Below are 21,495 nucleotides of genomic sequence, written 5' to 3' on the forward strand. Positions count from 1 at the left end.
TCGCAGCTTAATTAGAATCAGAATCAGGCGGAGAAGCATCTTCCCCATCCCTCGAGCATCCCAAACTGGAAACAGACGGAAAACCATTCTTAGTCTGTAACCTTTCCCTCCACCACAACCACGTGCTAAATATTACTTCAGTTCTCCCGCATGTATGTAACGCATCTATCTATGTGTTTGTGGTAAGCCTTTGTCGTCCCTCGACGGGCAGATGGTGCAAGGCGCAGCGAAAAGAGAACGTTGTATTGTTGTGTCTGATGGTAGCTTCGCACACTGGCGCATTGTCATACATTACGCGTGGACTGTGAGCGCTAATGTGGATTAATAACCCATGGTAGTTATGTCGAAATTCCAATGAGGCCCGGATTGTTGTTGGCAAGTTTGTCGAGTGGTTTCCTTGATGGGGGATGCGCTGTATTGTTATTTATCTGAGTGACAAGCGCTAATATCCTGCGGAACGCCAGTACCGAGAGGACGTTGTCAACCTCACTGACACTTCCACACGACATGGCTACAGAATACCAAGGTTGGTAACATGACATAACATTAATAAGACATGTTTAGCATCTGGATCGCGGCCAGTGGTTCCGCCATTGCGCAGGTCTCTTTAATGCATACTCTCTATACAAAGCTGTTGCAGTTTGCGGTCATATGACGTGATCTAGTTTCATATTCAGTTTACCTGTCTTATTGGTTATATCTGGTGTACAGTATTGCTTATGCGATTTTGAACGCACTTAGGCTCATTACGGCGAAGGTAACACGTAGGTGTGACGCAAGGTGGGGTTTTACCTCCTTGTGATTTCCACAACTTCCAGCTGTGTGCTATGTTTACTTCAAGGTGAGACTGTGCCTGTTTGATGTGTATGCTTAGGTGTTTTCTCATATTCTGTCCGGGCCAATGAGTTTGGAGTTGCATTGCACTATTAATTATGTTCCTGAAGTTGCCTGGCGATGTTGATGCAGCAGAAATTGCACATGAAACTGGCGTGGTTTCAGAATGTTTGGAAAGCATGGATTACACGTATTTGAATAGTTTGGCAGGGAATATTTTAAATAAACGGGAAATGACAGCTATTATTGGAATGTGTTGCTTATTATGTCTGAATATTAATGGCGCATAATGAGGATAATCGCTCGGCAGATGAATGATCCGGGAATGTTGGAGATGTGTTTGTGTGTGTTAGGAATGCTACATCTGTTCAAGTTGTTTATTTTGCTTCCGTCGTCATGTTTGACTATCAAGGAATAATCGAGCGTGTGCTCAAACATAGATTGATGTTTTTTTCACTGTTAGTCACAGTTGGGTGGATCCTAAAAATCGACAACAAACCGAGTGACATGTGTGAATATCCGAATACTTGCGCGTAGGTTCAATCTAATTCAGGAAGACGACAATACCGATAATTCACTACTTTCATCAGCATCTTTTTCAGTAAGGCAGCTGTGGTCATCGTTTTCATCACCTTGAATACGGCGTAGGGGTGGCCTAGTGGTTAAAGTGTTCGCTCGTCACGCCGAAGACCCGGGTTCATTTCCCCACATGGGTACAATGTGTGACGCCCATTTCTGGTGTCCCCCGCCGTGATAATGCTGGAATGCTGTTGGATATAGCGGCGTAAAACAATACTTACTCACCTAGAATACTTGTCATCCACATTGTTATTGCTATTGCCATTACCGTTGTCATTGCGACTTCACCATCATCGTTTTCATTACCCTGAATGCAGTACTTGTCATTAATACTATTATTGTTATTGTTATCGTCATTGCCGTTGTCACCATTGTCACTTCATCGTCGTTATTATCATCATCATCATCATCATTAATGTTGTGAATCCAATTTCTGGTGTCCTCCGCTGTGGTATTGTTGGAATATTGCTAAAAGCAGTGTCACAACATACTCTCATCACTATAACCATCATTATCATCATCGCCGTTGTGTATCAGTGTCGTCATTATAATATCACTCTCCTCGATGCAGTGTTAAGGGGGCACCGGTAGCCCAGTCGTCTAAAGGGGCATTCACACGGTACAACTAGTTGTATACAATTTGTTGCATGCAACACATTGCATCGTGTGAACGGGCAAGTCGGTCCAACTTTTGACGTATGCAATTTGTTGGACGCGAGTTGTACGAAATAGGACTTGCTCTATTTTCATGCGACAAGTTGTATGAACGCAGCCAATCAAAACGCGTATGAAAATCACGTGACATTTACACGTCAATTTGTAAACAAAAATGGCGACGCCGATTCACGTCGATAACTCGATAACTCCAGTGTCACCACTCAATAAAGGACCTATGAAAAGTAGGTACGTAGAAGACCACTGTACGAAATTATATATTTTGACATTTGCATCGGTCTAATTCGCCTGGTTAAACTGTCCATGGTGTTATTTGAAACGACAGGCTATGTGACTGTACACTGTACACTGTAGTGTAGACCAAGATGAGATTGGGTCCATAATACGTTTCTAAAACTTAAAATACATCATACATGTGATTATCTATTCAAATAACGTATAGCTACATGAGAAGTTCAATTACAAAACCATTGGGTGCCTCCTCTTTGTCAAAACACCAATCATCATTCCGAAAAGACTCCCATACCCCTATATTCGTTTTCGAAACATAAAAAACTCTGGACCGAACCTCCATGTTGGATAGCGTTGCAAAATCACGGTTCTTTTCGCGTCACATCACATGTATTTCACACTGAGCTACGATACATACATCCCTGAATTCATCATACCATTAACAATCAATTGACATTTTGTCTAAGTCACTAATACAAACGGTCCAAATGAAATCAACTGCAATATTCAAGTGTGAAACCAAACCCTGTGTTGTGAAACCTACCAGTGGGCCTTCTCATTTAAAATGTAAACAAAGCAAACTTCTAGTTTTACCAAACATTTTCTTCTATTCCGAGAGATTCGGTCGTTAATTTGTTGCATACATTAGCTCAAATTATTACGAATATGCATGGCTCGACAATCGTTGCAAGAATTGAGGAATTAATAATTACACAGATACTTATTTGGAAAAGTCAACAGAAATCGTTTCACGTGACGCCATGACTGACGCAAAATCACGCACACTGACGACAGTATTGGTCTGCCTTTCCACGTGGTATCGATGCGATAAGGGAAACATAAAAACAAATAGAACTTGTTGATTTCAGATTGATTCTGATTACTTAACTTACTTGACTCATTTATGTATATATGTGATCCCAGCATCACGGTAAAACCTACTCCAAACATTCCGCGTACTGCTATCACTGAACTCGCTATGTTATGACGGGAGGTTACCGGTAGTGATGTCATATTAGTATACGTCAGCATCAACATCGTTGTACTTATTTGTTATTTTCTTTGAGGTGCGGGTGAACTAGTACACAACGCATTCAGTTCATGAAGTAGTTTACTGTTTCAATCTTGAATTATAATTTGAATATCTCTTCAATATCGTCTCACCCAGTAAAATAATGCACTGCTGCAAAATGGGTACATGTATGCAGTACTGTTACTAATATAATCTAAAATGCCATAGAATTTATGAAACGCATAATAATCAGCTGTTTGTTTGATCATAGAAATTGACATTCATCGTGTTATTCTTCCAATAAGATGATATGTGAATGTAACACACTGCAACATATACATATTTCCTTTGGAGAATTGTGAAATATTCATTGTGGCAAATTTATATAGATAGATTCAATAAAACAGGCACTTCATTTCTTAAATTAAAGTAAATGTATACCTGAAGGAAATTCGTCACGTTATGTTTTTATTGATGTATAACTCATGTTTGGACAACTACTTGACTTGAATTTTATCGTTTAATTATCGGAACATTGACAGCTAAAGATTGCATCAGGTGCGCGCTTCAAAATAGGGGGGCACCATTTGAGATTCCAGGGTGGAGGTGGGTCATGGTCTGTTGGGGTTTGGGTGTGCGTTGCCCATTAAAGCCCAACATTCTGTTCTTTTAATCGAAATTTTCTATACTATAACCGAATATAAGTGGTAATATACTGTTACTTTTTTGTGTTAGCGATTTCAACGTTTCTTATAAATTAGGAAATAAGCTAAAAGTATCTGGTTTCAACTGGCCAAATGCCACTTTCAGGATTTTTATAGATCATTCTTCTATATTATAACAAAATCTGAAATATGTCTTCAGAACATTTTGGATGACAATCATTCAATGTCCCAGAAAAGGAACCGATGCGATTATTAAAATCGATAGCTTTGTGGGAACTTTGTAGAAACACATAAACAAAAAGATACTAGAATGTATAATTGTCCTCAGCCAAAGCAGATGCTCACCACGGACATGACGGAAACTGGGTATTGCTATGACTAGGTTAAGAATTGCGGAGTTATGCCCCTTTTTGTCTTCGTACATGTGGACATTGCCCTCGTGTTTTGACGTCATGTAACGGAAAATTTGTTTTCGCCACATAAAACAAGTACGTTTTCGTATCGAATGTGTCACGTTATACATTTAATTTTCCATCATGGGGTTAAAAATTCTATAATATACAAGTCCGTTAAATTGCAAAGTCAGAGGTTGGTCCAGTACCGCGCGACCGCAATTCTCGCACAGCGTTGATTTTTCAAAGCGATGCGTCTGAACATAACTCGGCAACCAAGATTCCAGCGATAATGTAGTGAATCACAAGTTTTTTGTCAGAGATCTCGTGAGACTCGAGTTGTATGCAACTCGCCGCCGTGTTGTATACAACTTCAGTTCGTGCAACTAATTGCATACAACAAGTTGTATACAACTAGTTGTACCATGTGAATGCCCCTTAAGGCGCCGCGATTCGCTGTGGCACGCCATAAACCTATGATTGTGGGTTCGAATCCCGCTTCGCCCCGATTATGTTTTGTCATAGCTGGAATATAGATAAGTTCGGCGTTAAAGCAACAAGTAAACAAACAAACATAGCATTGCTTCCTTCATCAGTGACAGATGACATCATGTTGTCCTTGTGTATTTCAGTGCGAGGAGACACGTGCTGTGACAAATTCCTGAGATGTTTATCGCACGTGCCGTGCGCGTCTCTCATTGCCTGGATTATCCTGTTCATGGGGCTCGGCGGAGTGACCGGAAGTCTTCTTATTGGCACTTACAAGACAAGAGCTCTGTTGGAGTACCCTGACGTGTAAGTACACGGTAACCATGGCAACATTCTTAACTGATCTCATTTTCAGGTTCAACCATATATGTAGTCTTCCTTTTGAGTTATCAGCAGCGGGAAATGAGGGTCAGTGACCCCGTCGAGCCCCATAACGCCATTATCATGTTTGGCCTAGGAGGGATGAGGAAACGGAAATTGTTCTGTTAATTTGAATGTGAGTGAATGTATATGTTAAAACGCCTACAGGAGGATACGGAATGGTCACATCACATAACCACCACGGGATTTGATGACAAATGCCACCATTTGCTCATGGAATAGACAAGACACGACGTTGATGACACTTCAGGACTTGTGTTGAGAATGGGGTGATAAGGGTTAGAATAGGTCCCCAGGTACTACACTTATGTTGGAAGAGGCGACTGTGTGGATTGGGTGGCCTGGATCGGTGGCGTGTTTATTTCCTATCCGGGGTGGGTCTGTGGTCAGGATGGCGATCTCTGGTTTGTTTGGTACAGACTCGATTATGCACAGGCTGACGTGATACAGCTGGAATAGTGTTGGCTGTATCGTTAAACAACATCCATAACGAAAGGAAAAAGAAAACAAGCAGATATAGAGGATGAAAAGTGTATTGGCACTGTGGGACAATCAGCTGGAACGTCCTGTTCAATAGAAACCACAGGGCTATTGAATGAGGGTGGGTGGGTTAAGTCAGTAAGTGAGTGATTGTTATTCACTCCTGACCAAAGTCCAGCTGTATCACGGCGACCAGGACCTTTGACAAGGAACACCAATGGCCCACGCCGCCTTGACACGACCATATACAATCAACCAGATCGATCTTATCCACCCGATCCTCAATAGTCGGCTCTATCCAGGAACATGTGGTACTGGGGCACATTCTGTCTCGGTTTCGCCTGGGGTGCTACGACTACGAAATGTACGGGCCCGGGGAAGGGTGGGTGGTGGGGACTTTGTCCTCATGTATATTTCAATCCTGTAACACTGTGCTATATTTGACACGAACACTGACGACGGGTTTGGCCCTTTGAGACGGAGACGCACCTTTGTAGGATACGGTGTTCTTTATCTGAGCTTAGTAACCCAAACGGCCATCCTCTCATTAATCTGCCTTGTTCCCGCTTCTGATTGCATTGGATGTGTTTTTATGATGGTGCTTCAAAGGCTTCTTGCTTCTCTGGCAATGAACATAGCTGAACCTGCCCAGATAATCAGCCACTGGCCCCAGGTATTCCCATCTTGAGCAGGAAGCATTTTTGGCAGTAATGAACATAGGTAATTTGACGCACAGCTAAATTGCACTGTTACTGACAGACGCAGTCATGCTCACACATACTGGCTGACGAACAGACAAACTAATACATTCTAGCATGGAGACGCTGGCATGCTCATAGACACAGGTACTCGCCCACAGACATAGGTACTCGCCCACAGACACGGGGCACTCGCCATCAGCAACAGTCACTCGACCACAGACATGGGGCACTCGCCCTCAGCAACAGTCACTCGACCACAGACATGGGGCACTCGCCCTCAGCAACAGTCACTCTCCCACAGACATGGGGCACTCGCCCTCAACAGCAGCCACTCTCCCACAGACATGGGACACTCGCCCTCAACAGCAGTCACTCTCCCACAGACATGGGGCACTCGCAAAACAGACATGGGACGCTCGCCCTCAGCAACAGTCACTCGCCCACAGACATGGGACACTCGCCCTCAGCAACAGTCACTCACCCGCAGACATGGGGCACTCGCCAACAGGCATGGGACACTCGCCCTCAGCAACAGTCACTCACCCACAGACATGGGACACTCGCCCTCAGCAACAGTCACTCACCCGCAGACATGGGGCACTCGCCAACAGGCATGGGACAGTCGCCCTCAGCAACAGTCACTCGCCCACGGACATGGGGCACTCGCCCTCAGCAACAGTCACTCGCCCACGGACATGGGACACTCGTCCTCAGCAACAGTCACTCGCCCACGGATATGAGGCACTCGCCCTCAGCAACAGTCACGCACCCACGGACATGGGGCACTCGCCCTCAGCAACAGTCACTCACCCACAGACAAACTAAAAGCAGACGGTCACGCATGCAAAGGCTGTCAGTCATATTCCGTCACAAGCATACAAACATGCATATCTAGACCACAGTCACACAGCTAGACCACAGTCACAGACACACAGCAGTCAGACATTTGATTCTATGCCTGACCGGTGGGCCAAGTATTGCCTGGGTGATGTCCCCGTTTGTCAGCCTGCCTTGTTGTTGCAGGCCACGTTTCCATAAATATGACGTCGTCTCAACCAACGGCAATGGCACCATGGAATTAGAGGAGCGCACGGAGGTCGGGGGCCAGATGTGAGTGGGCACATGCTTCTAGAACTAACGTATGCGTCCTGCTTCCTTGTCTGCATGCTTCATTCTCCATCGCTAACCCTCATGAAGCAACACTGTTTACAAGCTTATAACATCTATCCACTCGTTTAATAACCCTTCACTGTTGAGGTGTAGCAGCTGACGTCTGTTACAGATTGTCAGAATGATTGATGGGGGAATATGTGTCCACATTTATGTATGTTTGATATTCAGGACAGTGCGTGATAGGAAAATCGATGGCAGTATCAAATATTGGGGCAATGTGATGCAGTAGTGTGTGTTGATTGTGTGTGTGAGATTGGTGAGTGCAGTGTAAACAAACTTTGGTGTGAGTGTTTTTTAAAAATATTTTGAGACGTCATTAGTTAGTGTGATGAAATAAAATTAATGCGAGATACCTCGAGGTGGGTGAGTGAGTTGGGTTTAACGCCGGTTTTAACAGTTTTCCAGTTATATCGCGGCATGTCAGCTTAATGTGGGAGGAAAGCCCGAAGTGATGCAGGTCCCACGAGCACGGGTATGGTGCTGGCAAACCTAGAAACATAATAAGGGCGGACCGGTATGTTCGAATATAGGTTTCTGGCGTGCCAAAGGGACTCAACTCCGCACAGCGAATCTCGGCGCCTTAGACGACTGGGCCACCCGTGCCCCGATACCTCAAGGAAACTATAGACAGGTTGAATGCACAGAAGTCTTTATGAACTGATGGGATGAAATAGTAGAATATGGGGACGCTTGGAGGGGAGAGCGTTTATGAAAGTAAACTTCAGAAGGTTAGAGAGAACGCTTATGAAAGTGACCTTCAGAAGGTGGAGAGAACGCTTATGAAAGTGAACTTCAGAATGGTGGAGATAATATTATGACAATGACATGTAGAAGGTTCATGAGGTGTTGATTGAGAGATTGGGAGAATGTTTCATGACAATGACCTTGAAAGAGAGTCCGAGCTTGTGGAAGAGAGATTGCCACTCATATTTAGAGAATGAATGAGATCAAAACAGATGTTTGTGTTTCCCACCGACAATATTTGTACTTCTTTTGTCGCTTTTATGTATATTAAGTTTGTAATATAAACAGGAAGGAACCTTATTCCATGTGTAAGCAGTTGAGTTGGAATTCGGCCAGATAAGATGCTCCGACATTCAGTCTCTCTGTCGGATATATGTGCGCGAGAAAATATGAAAGTGATGTAGGAACCCGGAACATCCTTATAACCCACGCTTTTGAACATCATTTCACTCACAGCCTCTCAGTGCGATAATTGTGTTTACTAGTCACGTCACATAGTCTATAACGCAATAGTTTTGTTTTTATCACATACTATCTCTGCTGCAGTGTTGTATCGACCAGTAAATATCACACATGATCTGGAGTGCAGTTGTTTTAACACCACACGTCAAGGGCCCCGTTCCACAAAGCCATCTTAGCGCTGAGGTGATCGTAACTCCCATATTTTAACACTGGCTTATGTTAGTAGTAGCGCTAAAATCGCTTTGTGGAATGGTGCCCAGGACAGGATTTTCATTTTTCATACCACCAGTTATACCACGCTCGTTGTCTGTTCTTCAGACATTAGGGGTACGGGTGGCCTTGCAGAGTTGTATCCCTTAGGTGCGCCAGAAACCTATGCTCGTTGGTTCGAATTCCGGTTCATCCCTATCATTTTGCTATTGACCAATTTTGTTAACTGGTATCATACTCATACCTAACGCACTCTTCAAACAAATAACTTCTTTTTATGAACAAATAAAAACTTTATTACTTAAGCTGAAAATGAAACTTTCGTAAGTTATTGAAAATCATCATAAACATAATAATTATTATCGTGTCCCACAGCAACAAGTGTCAAGAAATCATGGAAATAAATTGATAAACAATAAAAATAAAACATATAATCCCACAAGACGTACCCCGAGGCACAATAAAACGCCTGATTCTATCAGCTGTTGTTATTGAACATAAGGAATTGGAAATGTACACTCATGTCTGCACGTGATCACATGCCAGTCAATGTGCTTCGTGTCTGTCAACAGCCGTGGGGTTAATTTGACTCAAAACATGTGTTCTCCCCGTAAGCGTGAATGACTGTGTATAAACCGTACTTACATTCAGAACAAGTGAATCTGTTGACGTACTTCTGAAAATGATAACCGCACATACATGGCGATATGGTTCACAGTTGTCTAGATATGCAGCTATCTGTTGCATTCCATTGAAATGTTCGTTTGCGACAACCGTTAATTAGTCTAGGATATGTCAAATAAGAGTTGCAATTGATGATTGCAATTGACACACATTGCATATCCGTAGGTCGCGTTGCTGTTGCTTTAAACCTACTTGGCAGGCTTTAAATGTCATTGGTAATGGCCATTGTGTCGTGTCTTTGATACAGTGCGAATTTTGAGTGGCTCATTGTGCCTGTTTCACAAGTACCGCTTGGCCTGAGCGTTGTGGCACAGTTACAGCACAAGTGTGTTCGTTAGAGTAGATATTTCATCTGCAGACACGCTCACGTGGCCATCATCACTTCGTTGTGCTGAGTTGTGTCCCTTTGCAATTTCAGGATCAGTTGGTCGGGAGTTCGAATTCCATGTTCACCGCGATTTTGATTCTTTGTTGTAAATAGCATGCGCGTTGGTTTCAGTCAAATGCCATACGTCTTGGACAGGCTTCACATTAAGCTGCAATTTAAATGAAAAGCTGTATGAAGCGTCGCTCAACCCAACTCACATTGTTCACGTCATATGTGTACACGCCACTTACATTTTAAGATGTTCAGCATTTTTTATTTTTTTCATTTGATTTGTATTAACATTTAATATTTACATACATACATGGCTGGTGTAGGTTTGTGTTTTTGTCTACTGCACCTGATCTCGAACGAACAAATTTAGGGTATTTTAGCATTCCGACTGTTGTAACGTTGAAGAACGAGGCCACGTTTGGCTTTATATGGGTACCAGGTAGTAGTCACAACACAGGTTTGACAGCGCATTGAACCCCTGTAAGAATGATTTCACAGGGGTTATACACCAAACTTGACACATCGTATGATCCTTAATCACTCCATGTTGATTTGACATAACCCATAGTCGATTTCGCTATTTCCTGGAATGGGGGCGGTGGGGTAGCCTAGTGGATAAAGCGTTCACTCGTCGCGAAGTTGGGTTCGATTCCCCGCATCTGGACAGTGTGTGAAACACTGGAGTCCCCATCCGTCATATTGATGGAATATTGCTATTTTCTGGATTAACGCGGCTCAGTTGGCTCAGTTTTATATGGCAGTACAGATGTGTGTCCCTTAGCTGACAGGATCATCTGGTCTGGTTCGAATCCCAGATTCGTTCTCATCATGTGTTTGAAATGAACCTACTCTAGAGTTTTAACGCAGGGATGCAGACTGTTCGACTTTGATTATTCTTTCAATATTAAACTTCACACGGTGATACGACATGCTGTAATAAGTTGCGTGAAACCAAAGTCCACAGTATCAAGTGAGTGAGTGAGTGAATGAGTGAGTGAGTTCGCCGCTTTTAGCAATATTCCAGCAATATCACGGCGTGGGACACCAGAAACGGGCTTCACACATTGTACCCATGTCGGGAATCGAACCTGGGTGTTCGGCGTGACGATCGAACGCTTTAAACACAAGGCTACCCGACCGCCCCTTAAACCAACGTCCACAGTATCGAGCTTAACAGTGGTGATGCATATGCTAGGCCCCGTTCCACAAAGCGACCTTAGTGCTACGACTATCGTAACTCCAATGCTTTAACATAGACCGAAGACAATCGTAGCTCTAAGATCGCTTTGTGGAACGGGACCCGGTAGATTTATGGACGTTTATACAAGAAGCTTTAGAATGCCAGAACCCAGTCATGTATTCAAACGTCATCAATACTTCTTGTAGCCTGTGGCGCGACCAGCTTACCATTAATGGCGGATAATTAAGATAATTGAGGAAATTGTTATGACCAATACCTAGCTACATCTTTCATATATCCGTGGTGGTATTGGCGAGAAATGAAACTCAATATCCGGCCTTCGTGACGCCTTCAAACCGTCCACGTATTATAGATTCGAACATTCGGTAATTATGTCTGTTTGTTGTTAAATGCCTCACTCAACAATATCCCAGACATATGACGGCTGCTGTGTATAATCGATTCTGGACCAGACAATTGCTCATGATATCAACCACTGGTTTTTCTGACCCAGACTCGATTAACAGGCCGCTGTATAGTGCTGGAAGAGCGTACAGAAAGAGACTAATACATGACTCCCTCCTCTATGTTCCCCTCATGATGTGTCTGGTTAGAACAACTCTAGAGACTGAAGCTAATGGTAGAACAGGTCTTCAGCCACCCATGCTTGCCGTAAAAGGCGACCCATGCTTGTCGTTAGCAACGACCAACGGGATCGGGTGGTCAGGCACGCTGACCTGGTTGATGCATGTCATCGTATCCCAATTGCGTGGATCGCTGCTCATGATGTCAATCACTAGATTGTCTGGTCCAGACTTGATTATTTACAGACCGCCGTCATGTAGCTGGAATATTGTGCGGTGTTACACAACAAACAAAGTGGTCCCAGTGTCACACCCTGCCGTACTCCAAGTTTATTACTCCAGGTTATTACGTATGCGTTTCATATAATTAACATCAACCCTTCTTTACAGTGCAGACAGCTGGCGTTGTCATAGTAAGATCTTTGTCTTGTAGGTCAATCGATGAAGTTTACTTGGTACTCGGCACTTTGGTATATGGTGTGTTACCGTTGTAATTACTGCCACAGTATGTTGTTTCAGATCGATACTTATCAAGCTATATTTGAAGTACTGATGAAACACTAAAATTATGGCCCCCTGCTAACAACTGGTTTCGAGGCTAAAGTAAATTACTGCAATTAAGCATCTGAACAAAAATTGAAAGACGGGATGAGAGCAAAACCAGCAGGATTCATTCTTAGGTCTGTGTGATCACGCGGACAAAAAGCTGCAGATTTGCTGATGTCAGCTTAAATTGGTACAGTGGTGTACACTTTCTGAAGGTTTTTGTTTCAATTAAAGCAGAAGCGGATTTTAATGAAGATGGTGTTGATTATATTTGGTTTTCAAAGGAGACCCTCTAACCTGGTTTAGTTATTCATATCTTCCGTCGCTCTGATTTTCTGTGATCCATTCAAAAATGTTCACCACTATTTTGCCTTTTGCGCCCAATGGAATTTGTGTCGGCAGATAATCGAGACTGGTTCTTCTCTGGCGTTGACGTTTTATATACAGTATAACAGTCGTATTGTGGAGGTTGCCTGTGACGTCACGTTAGTTTGGTTTCATGTTTCAATTTCCTCCCCTTCCTTTCGCCCTCCCTAATTCCCCCTTGGCTGACTTGAAATTGCCCATGCCTCAAGATTAAGCTCCGAATCAGGCTCCAATTTAAAAGTCCACGATCTCTGAGATATACTCATTAATTCGGCGTGTAATGGAATTTCAAGTGATCTGATATTCTCAGTTCGTATAATTTGCCTGTGTTCTCCATTTACATTCTCCCGTCCAGACATATCATTGAACATGTCTAATAGAATTTAAATTGCTTAATCTCGGTTTCTTCCAAGGTTGATTTTTCATTTTCTTTTTTTTCAAAATGAGAGAGAGTGTGTATGTGTTTGTTATTATAGAAATGTCACTGATCTTCATCCTCCTGTCTCTTGGGGCGGGGCTCTCCTCCCACATCAAGGTGACACGCCTTAACTGTTCAAAACTCACACACACATAAAAGATAGTTCCCCGAGAACTATTTGTATAGACGAAAAGAAAAACTCATCACTGAAATTCTAATAACCATTGATTTCAAATAATTCATCACAGCCAGACACTCCAACATATACGTAAAGTGTAAATCACCATCTTGTTCTCTTTTCTCATATCTGTAACCAAAATAACAACACTTTATTTAATTATGAGCGTTGTCGGTGAGACTTCCTTCAGATTACACCGGTGTTCGCATCACTCGTGGCGTCTCTTTGTAGGCTATTCCTGAAGACTTCATTATCAGGAACGATGTTCACATGGGCACCTGTGGTCAATGGGATTGCTTCCCAGTTGCCGAGATTGAACTAGCCACTGGTCAGTCGGTCTCCTTCAGAATTCATCTGGTTAAGCTTAACTTCGCAATATACGTGAGACTAATCTCAGCTGAACTGTCCTTAGCTGCTCGTTATAGGTCGTGATGGGCAGTTGGGAGGAAATCAGTTCTCCTTTCATACATTCGGACTTCTGTGTCTGGTGTTTTCTGTCTCGGTTGGCGCTAAATTAGATCAACGGAGATTAGACCTGATCCTGTTGAATAAGGGAAATTCTTAAATTCAATTAAATCTTATATATACTACTCAAAAGAAGTTAAGGATCACCCGATTCTTTCATATAGGTCATATTAATCTGTCATGGCATGAGAGATTAACTATTGTAATATGAAAGAATCAGGTATCCTTAACTTCTTTTGAGTAGTATATATTGTTTCTTTGAACACGCAGGTTAGAAATTGGTTATAACGTGTGATTTCTTTTCGCAAACAGGTTTGTTAAATCGAACGTATCAGTGTCGTTAAGGTCAAGGCCACTGGCGGATCTAGAGTTGTGTGCGTGCGTACGTACGTACGTACGTGCATATGAGGGACACATCTCCCTTCTTCTGACACCCTACATGTTAACTGGGTCCTAGGGAAGTCAATGCGTGCATGCCCTCTTTTTCAAAATCCTGGACCCGCACTTGATGGCGTGTAAAGTAGCCAACTTACCGGGTTCAAACCCAGGTTGTGCTGATCCACAAAGGTCTTCTGGCACCGGACCAATGAGGAATGTTGATATTTGTCTCGTCACCATGCTGTCCCACTTTACTCGACCCCTATCCCCCGTGGTGCCTTGGATTCGCAGGTTGATATACCGGCTATATTCCACGAAGGATCAAAGCTATATGTTAATTATGGCGGCGGTCTAAATCCCAAATGTTCTTAATGATATCCACTCGTGGATGGTCGTAGACGAGAGTGGACGGCTAAATGTCAAACTGAATCTGTGAGTGCGACGTGATGGGGAAGCCTATATCACAGCCTTGATGGCAATCTAAGACTCCGTACTGATAAACCACGTGTTTATTTTCCAACCCAAAGTGTGCACAAGAAAATCATTACTTGTCATTAGTCCGGAATATGTTGGCTCCTGTCGTCCCACCGCCGTTGTCTGACCTTTCTCGCCACTGGTCAGCTCAGACCGGACTATTACCATGGTGCCAGGGTCAGATATACGTCAAAACCAGGATGAGTACTCCAGCGACCCTGATGTCGGTGTATATATCAGATAATTACCGGATGTCAATCATCCTTCCCCCAAGCAATCCCCTTCTTTGATCACACCGTTATTCACATTTAATGTTAGATTTGTATTTTCTACTATTTGACTTTTCCGGCTTGCTGTCGAGTGATCGGATGTATTTTAATGCCAAGTGTTTGAACCTTTTCTTTTCGTTTTATTGGTCTGTCGTGTTGATTTACCAGTTACATTTAACATTGTCGTCTGTGTGTTGTAAATTACTTAAATACGTGTTTAGTTAGCTTATATTTAAAACAAATTGGTGGAAATCTACACGTAATTCTTCAGTCGAACACGATTGGTATACCCACGTGTCCAGTAAGTCGAGAGGGTTTAACGATTCCATGCGTTAGCGGTCTTGTAGTGACAAATTAGTCACCTACAAATTTGTTTATAGCTGTGTTGATCAACTGTAGTCAGGACGTGTTGATTAATGGCCACTTGTAAAGTTTATGACGTGTAAAGTGTTGGTCTTTATTGTTGGTATTTTCTAGACCAGATGGTTTACCTCAAAAGTATGACTGCCTTAAACGTATTTAAGTGTTTTTTTTATTTACCAATGCAACTACTTGCTACTGCTGTGACGATTTGGCCGAAACCTTCAAAGGGATGATCTTTGTCAGTGCCGGACCCAAACCACCCCCACCCCCACCCCCACCCCCACCCCCACCCCCACCTCCGCAATCCCGCTTTTTGTGTGACGCATCCCCTCCCCCAAAGGTCAAAATTCAAAATATGATACGTCCCCATTTAAACAATCCTAAAAACAGAAGGTAACAAAGTATAAATATGAGTTATCATATTATGTCATTTCAACAATTTTTCAGACATATAATCACATTGTGAACACATCCCATCTGGATCAGCAATTGTTTCTATGGACGTGAATGACTAAGGTGGGTTTCATGTATGTATGATAGGTATGATAGGTAACGGGATGAAGCCAGACTTGCTGTCGTTGGTGTTGAACGGGTAAATGGAGTGGGAGTCTGCGTTGACTGGCTTGATGAGGCCAGGGCGTGTAGATCATGGGACACCAGCAATTGTCTCTGAAACAATGGCACCGCTGGTAATGTCTACTTGTGAGGGGGCGTGATAAACCCAGTTTCTGCCCTGTTTCTTTGTCAGACCCTTTCAGACTCAAGTCCACGAGGGCCATGCTAAACAAATCATGGCTTTTCCACAACCTTCACTTCACGAATGTCAGTTTGCGAAGCCCGTCAAATAGCTTATAATACTATAGATGATTTAATTACTGAAATCAAATCCATCTTATTTGTCTTGTTTTTTCTGTAGCCAAGACTCACTGACAACGCACACTATTCCGAGGTGGCTATGATTGATATGTGTGTTTTCTGTGAAAATGAAAGCCGTCGGTTCAGAAGGCTATAATCTGACTGCACCAGCCAATTGATATCTGGAATTGACTTGATCGAAATCTTTCCAAAATACACAAAACCTTAAATCGGTAATGTGTACATAAATGAAGATTTGCCCATGATATGAATGGGCTGAATGAAACTGCAGTCAATGGAATATCGAAGATCTGCCAACCACTTCATCTAACTGGTGACGAGAGACATACACTCTCCTGACATATTAAAGGCGGCCTCATCCACACGCCCGTAGTCGCAGAATAGGACCACAGTATCCAATATATATCGCGAAAAGCCGACTATAACGAGGATCGGGTGGTTCCATGTGTAACCTCACTGATTGTGTACAATCTTACCCCGATGGTGCTGAGAGTTGCTCATGCTGTCAGCCACTGGGTTGTAATACACGGACAAATACAAATCGCCGAAATATAACCAGGCCAATCAGGGTTTCCTAAACCTAATGCTCGGGAACCAGTTCGCCTTTAATTCCCAACGTGTGCACGGCGAATTTATACAGCATTTGTTGGATCCTGTTTATATTAACACCGTGTAATGGATAGGTTTCTCTGAATTAATTACTGAATACGTGCATATTCAATCAATACAGGTAATTATATACGCCTGTAGTACAACGTTTTACTGTATAAGGTTCTGTGAAAATGGTCACTGGCCATTGGGGTAATGATCCACATGATTAGGTTACCCAACGCATGTAGAGTATTGACAGACTCCTACTCCAGACCTGAACCTGGACTTGGTTCTGCTCGCATTATCGATGAACCGCACTGAAGGGGATACAGTATCTCGAACTGGGGTTCTCACTGCCCCAAGGGTGCGCAATCAATATTGATGCTCCCTACATATTGAAGAAGGTACCCCGCCAGCCAATTTTCTTGAATAGACGACCATTTTTAATGCTCTCTTTTGTGCGCTTGAAAACTTCTGTAGGCGACAAACGATTTTGGCTCAGTGAATCTTCGGGGAATCTGCAGGCTGGTGCCGAAGCCACTTCCTTTGTACTCAGAAGCGCTAGACTTATCGTGATTGCTGAATATTCAACCGGAATGGTGAAAAGGCCGATGTGGGAATACGCTCTCCAAATTTAAAGGGCATTGCTTATAACTTGGCGTTTTTATTTGCGCGGCAGGATCACGTGAAAGTTAGCCTGCTTTCTTTGTTTCAGGTGTTCGGCGAATCGTGTCATGTCTGCCATTTTGATTTTCTGAATGTTATAAAAGAAACGAATTCTGATTTTAGCCAATTGATTTATTTATTCAGTTGTTCACCGGGGCTTATCTGAGTAGCTGTTATTATAATTTGGTAATGTGTGCTTCAAAAGAAATTCTGACTTGAGTCCATTTCTAAAACTCCCGTGAAGATACGGGTTAGAATTGGTCTTCAGCAACTCATGCATGTCAGAAGAGGCGATCCGCCGGTCGGGCTTGCTTGGTTGATGCGCGCCATCGTATCCCAATTGCGTAGATCTGGTTCAGGGTCGGATATTTACAGGCTGCCGTCATATAGCTGGAATATTGCAGAGTGCGGCGTTAAACAACAAAGAAGTAAACAAAATATCAAAAATACTTCTTTATCATAAGGAGCGTTGTCCGATATATACTGTTCAATAAAAGTTAAGGACCACCCAATTCTTTCATTTTGCTGCAGTTAAACTGTCATGGCATTGTCGATAATATTCAGTTAACAGGAGTGCTCGTTTTTCAAATGGAAGTTAACTGAGAGTTAACTGACTTTAAAAGTCCAGTTTCCGCCCTTGCCGAACCAGGCTGGAATTACTGGGCTCGATCGTAACGCCACCATTGGGTATTAACAGTTATGTCCCTTCTATGCCCCTCCTATGGACCAATCGGATTTCACCTCTCGTATCACTTGCGTTTGCTTCACACAAAATGGTGGCGTCCAGTCAGGACGATCTGCTCGATAATCAAGATCTATATTATGATAAAACGGGTCTTACATCGCGAAATGCATCAAATCACGTGAGCACCTTGATTAAAGATTTGGAAAATATCTGCTGACAACGAGTTGGCGGTGCACATGCTTTGCAAATCCTGCAATCGATCGCAACCTGCACGACAGTTTACGAACCGGATTTTGATTTTGGTGCGCGATTTTGATTGGACTTAAGTTAGGTAGTTAAAGTTAGTCCAGCCAAAATGTAACTCCATAATACCAGCCTAGTTCGGCAAGGGTGGAAACTGGACTTTGATTGTCAGTTAACTCTCTTGCCTCGGGAAGATGAATGGAAGTGGGCATACAGTAAACTACGGTTATAACGAACACGCTTATAACGAACTGACGGATATAACGAACTACTTTTTTGGTCCCGATAATTAGCTGTATTATGCTGTATATATGCTTATAACGAACTACGGTTATAACGAACTAAAATTAGTAGTCCCTTTGAGTTCGATATAACCGTACTTTACTGTATTGTATGTTTTGTTGGAAAGTTAACCGTCTTGAGAATGAGCTTAAGAAGAAATATATCTAGGAGATAACGTAAAGTCGGCAGTTATGTATGTTTTTTTCTGTTATTTTAGACTAGTGAAGGGTAGGTCATCAATAACTTGATACTCGACATAAATTGGGAAATGTTTTCAGAAGAAGATCGTCAAAGCTTTCGATGTTTTCCACGGTATCGATGTCTACTGTGCGTGTGGGGCTGTGGTGAATTCTTGCACCTTCCTGTTTTGTCAGTGAACACTTGGTTTGGTTGAATGAGTGTAACATTGCTTATCAGTCATGCTGGATCCCGTTAAGATCCGGGTAAAATAGGTCTTCAGCAACCCATTCTTGCCGTAAAAGGCGACTCCGCTTGTCGTAAGAGGCGACTTACGGAATCGGGTGGTCAGGCTCGCTGACTTGGTTGACGATGCATATCATCGATCCCAATTACGTGGATCGATGCTCATGATATCAATCACTGGATTGTCTGGTCGAGACTCGATTATTTACAAACCGCCATCATATAGCTGGAATATTGCTGAGTGCGGCGTAAAACAACAAACCAACCAACCAAAGCTTGGGGTTTTGAGGAGGTTTTTTAATGGAAGTTTTAGCTGAATTTGTGAATAATATATTGTCAGATATCTGTATCAATTTTACAGTGCGTGTGTGGTTTAACACCGCGTTGAATAATGGAGTGAATATAGCTTTATACCACTTTTAGCAATATTGCAGCAATATCACCGTTCACGGCGGGGAACACCAGAAATGGGTATCTCACATCATTCCTAACACCAGAGACCATATATCGGTACCATATATTGTGCACACAGGTACTTCCTAATTTACATCTTTGTTTAATGTGTTATATAATGTATTAAGTTACACCGAGATGACGTTTTGATGCGTGTTGGGTGTATTGCTAAATATACTGTGCATAACACAACTTCGGTTGAGAGGAGCCTGTTGCTAGTGTCTGCCCTTTATAACGCTTACCTCACTGCGGCCTATTGCTTTTACCCAAACAACGCGTGTTTGTGCCGCGTGCAGGTTAGTATGACGTGGCTGCCTCTGATTGGCTGAGATTTGAGATAGTCACTGCTGGCTGTGTTTATTTATGTTTACTTTTCATTGACGGAATACATATTTCGTTTACCAGAGAGTATGACCCTTTGAGAATTTTTTTTAAGATTAAGTGGATGTATATATTTGTGGTGAGGTGCAGACACTTCTCCTCTTGCTGGCTAGGGCTGTGTTTGAACTAGTTCACAACGTCAAGAAGCGAGCTTCTCCAGACGTATTACACTTGTAATGAATCGCACGTATCTGAATCAACTAGTAAATGAGGAATGAACCTACTACAGTAAGTTACCTGATGCTCGGTTGTGCGGAGGTACTGTGCAGAGTTACGACCCTTAACCCATACCAGGATCTGCAGATCGTGTCAGCATCATACCCGTGCTCGCGAACACCTGGTGTCATTGATGTTCGCCCAGTGGAATCTGTTTCGGTTGATAATCGAGACTGGTTATTCTCTGTCGTTAACGTTTTATATTTGCACCAAAGTGGCAGACGTCTACGACCAGCGTTACCTTTAGCTCTCTTCCAACATTTGGCTGACATCACGTGATGTGACTGAAATATGGCATGAAACGCAACCCTCTCCCAAAGGCCTCGAAGCGAGGAGCTTGTTCCAGATTTGGTTAAAGATGGAGAATAGCAAAATATTGGCCAACCTGTAGATTATCATTTAGTCCCATCTAAAAGTTTAATCTTTAATCTTTAAATCCAAATGGAGCCCAGAATAATGCTTAATTTCACAACCGAGGCAATCTAGACTCGCCGAATCATTCTAGACTTGAGTTGGATTTTCTACTATATTCTCAAGGGTCTGGGAGACAGGCTTGTCAACCTGTGATGGAAGTCAATGGACGGACCCAGTTTATAGTAAATAAATGGTTCTATTATGCATTCCGGCAAATAGAAACCGCAGTCTCGCCTCTTCAAAGGTCAACGAGGGCCAATACTACAAATATAAGCCGGTCGCCTGAACTCTCAGACGCAAATCTAAGATGCCAATCTCAGATCACAGCAGTCCAAGATATCCCAATACCGGAAAATCCCAGCCTTCCCACAGTGGGGCGGTGATACTGGTAATTAAAGGGTGGTGTAAACCCTCCACCATCCCCTCTCAAGCCTCTGATGACCTTGATGAAGCGTCCTTTTATCCCCCAGCCCCGTGACCACCAAATTTCACCCCCTACTTATTGCTCGGCGGTAGCATACGTGGCTGGACGCCAGGAAGGTTGTTCATTTATCAAGAATTCTAATTACTGAATGATATGAGACTCGTGTGTGGCGCCGCACATCGTTCAGCTTGGCTGAAACCAGTTTTATACACATTCGTTCGACCCGGGAGTGTTGTTAACATCGAATTTGATGATTTGAAAAACAACAACTATGAAGCAGTCTCTTGTTGCATATCGTTTAGTCTGGCCGGATGCGGATTTGGGTAATATTTCATCTCATGGCATCCTCGGAAAGAACTCTTCCCAAACACGCCGAGAAATGTAACCGTACCGGTTCACGAAGCGGCCTCAGCACTAAGTCTGACGTTAACCCATTGCGAAAGTCGTAGAGCTCAGATCGGATTGCATATTTAGGTACATAGGCCAATACAACAAAACGGTCTTAGCGCTACGTTCAAAATCAGTGTTA

At 42.9% G+C, this 21,495-nt stretch overlaps 1 protein-coding gene across 7 annotated transcripts in view; it reads left to right on the top strand.

The window, feature by feature from the left end:
* LOC124133716 overlaps positions 1 to 21,495 on the top strand; it is a 110,379-nt gene that overhangs the window by 44,423 nt on the left and 44,461 nt on the right. For 3 of the 7 annotated variants that reach the window (XM_046498200.2, XM_046498201.2, XM_046498199.2), the window contains exons 2-3: positions 5,021 to 5,183; positions 7,463 to 7,549. In XM_046498200.2, the coding sequence (XP_046354156.1) occupies positions 5,021 to 5,183; positions 7,463 to 7,549 (250 nt within the window). Of the gene's footprint in view, positions 1 to 181; positions 527 to 2,217; positions 2,313 to 5,020; positions 5,184 to 7,462; positions 7,550 to 21,495 lie in introns of those variants that run through there. The other 4 variants (XM_046498204.2, XM_046498203.2, XM_046498205.2 and 1 more) reach the window with 3 other exon arrangements.

Source organism: Haliotis rufescens, unplaced genomic scaffold (genome assembly GCF_023055435.1).
Source record: "Haliotis rufescens isolate VD_foot unplaced genomic scaffold, xgHalRufe1.0.p SCAF_7, whole genome shotgun sequence".
NCBI classification, from domain to species: Eukaryota; Metazoa; Mollusca; class Gastropoda; order Lepetellida; family Haliotidae; genus Haliotis; species Haliotis rufescens.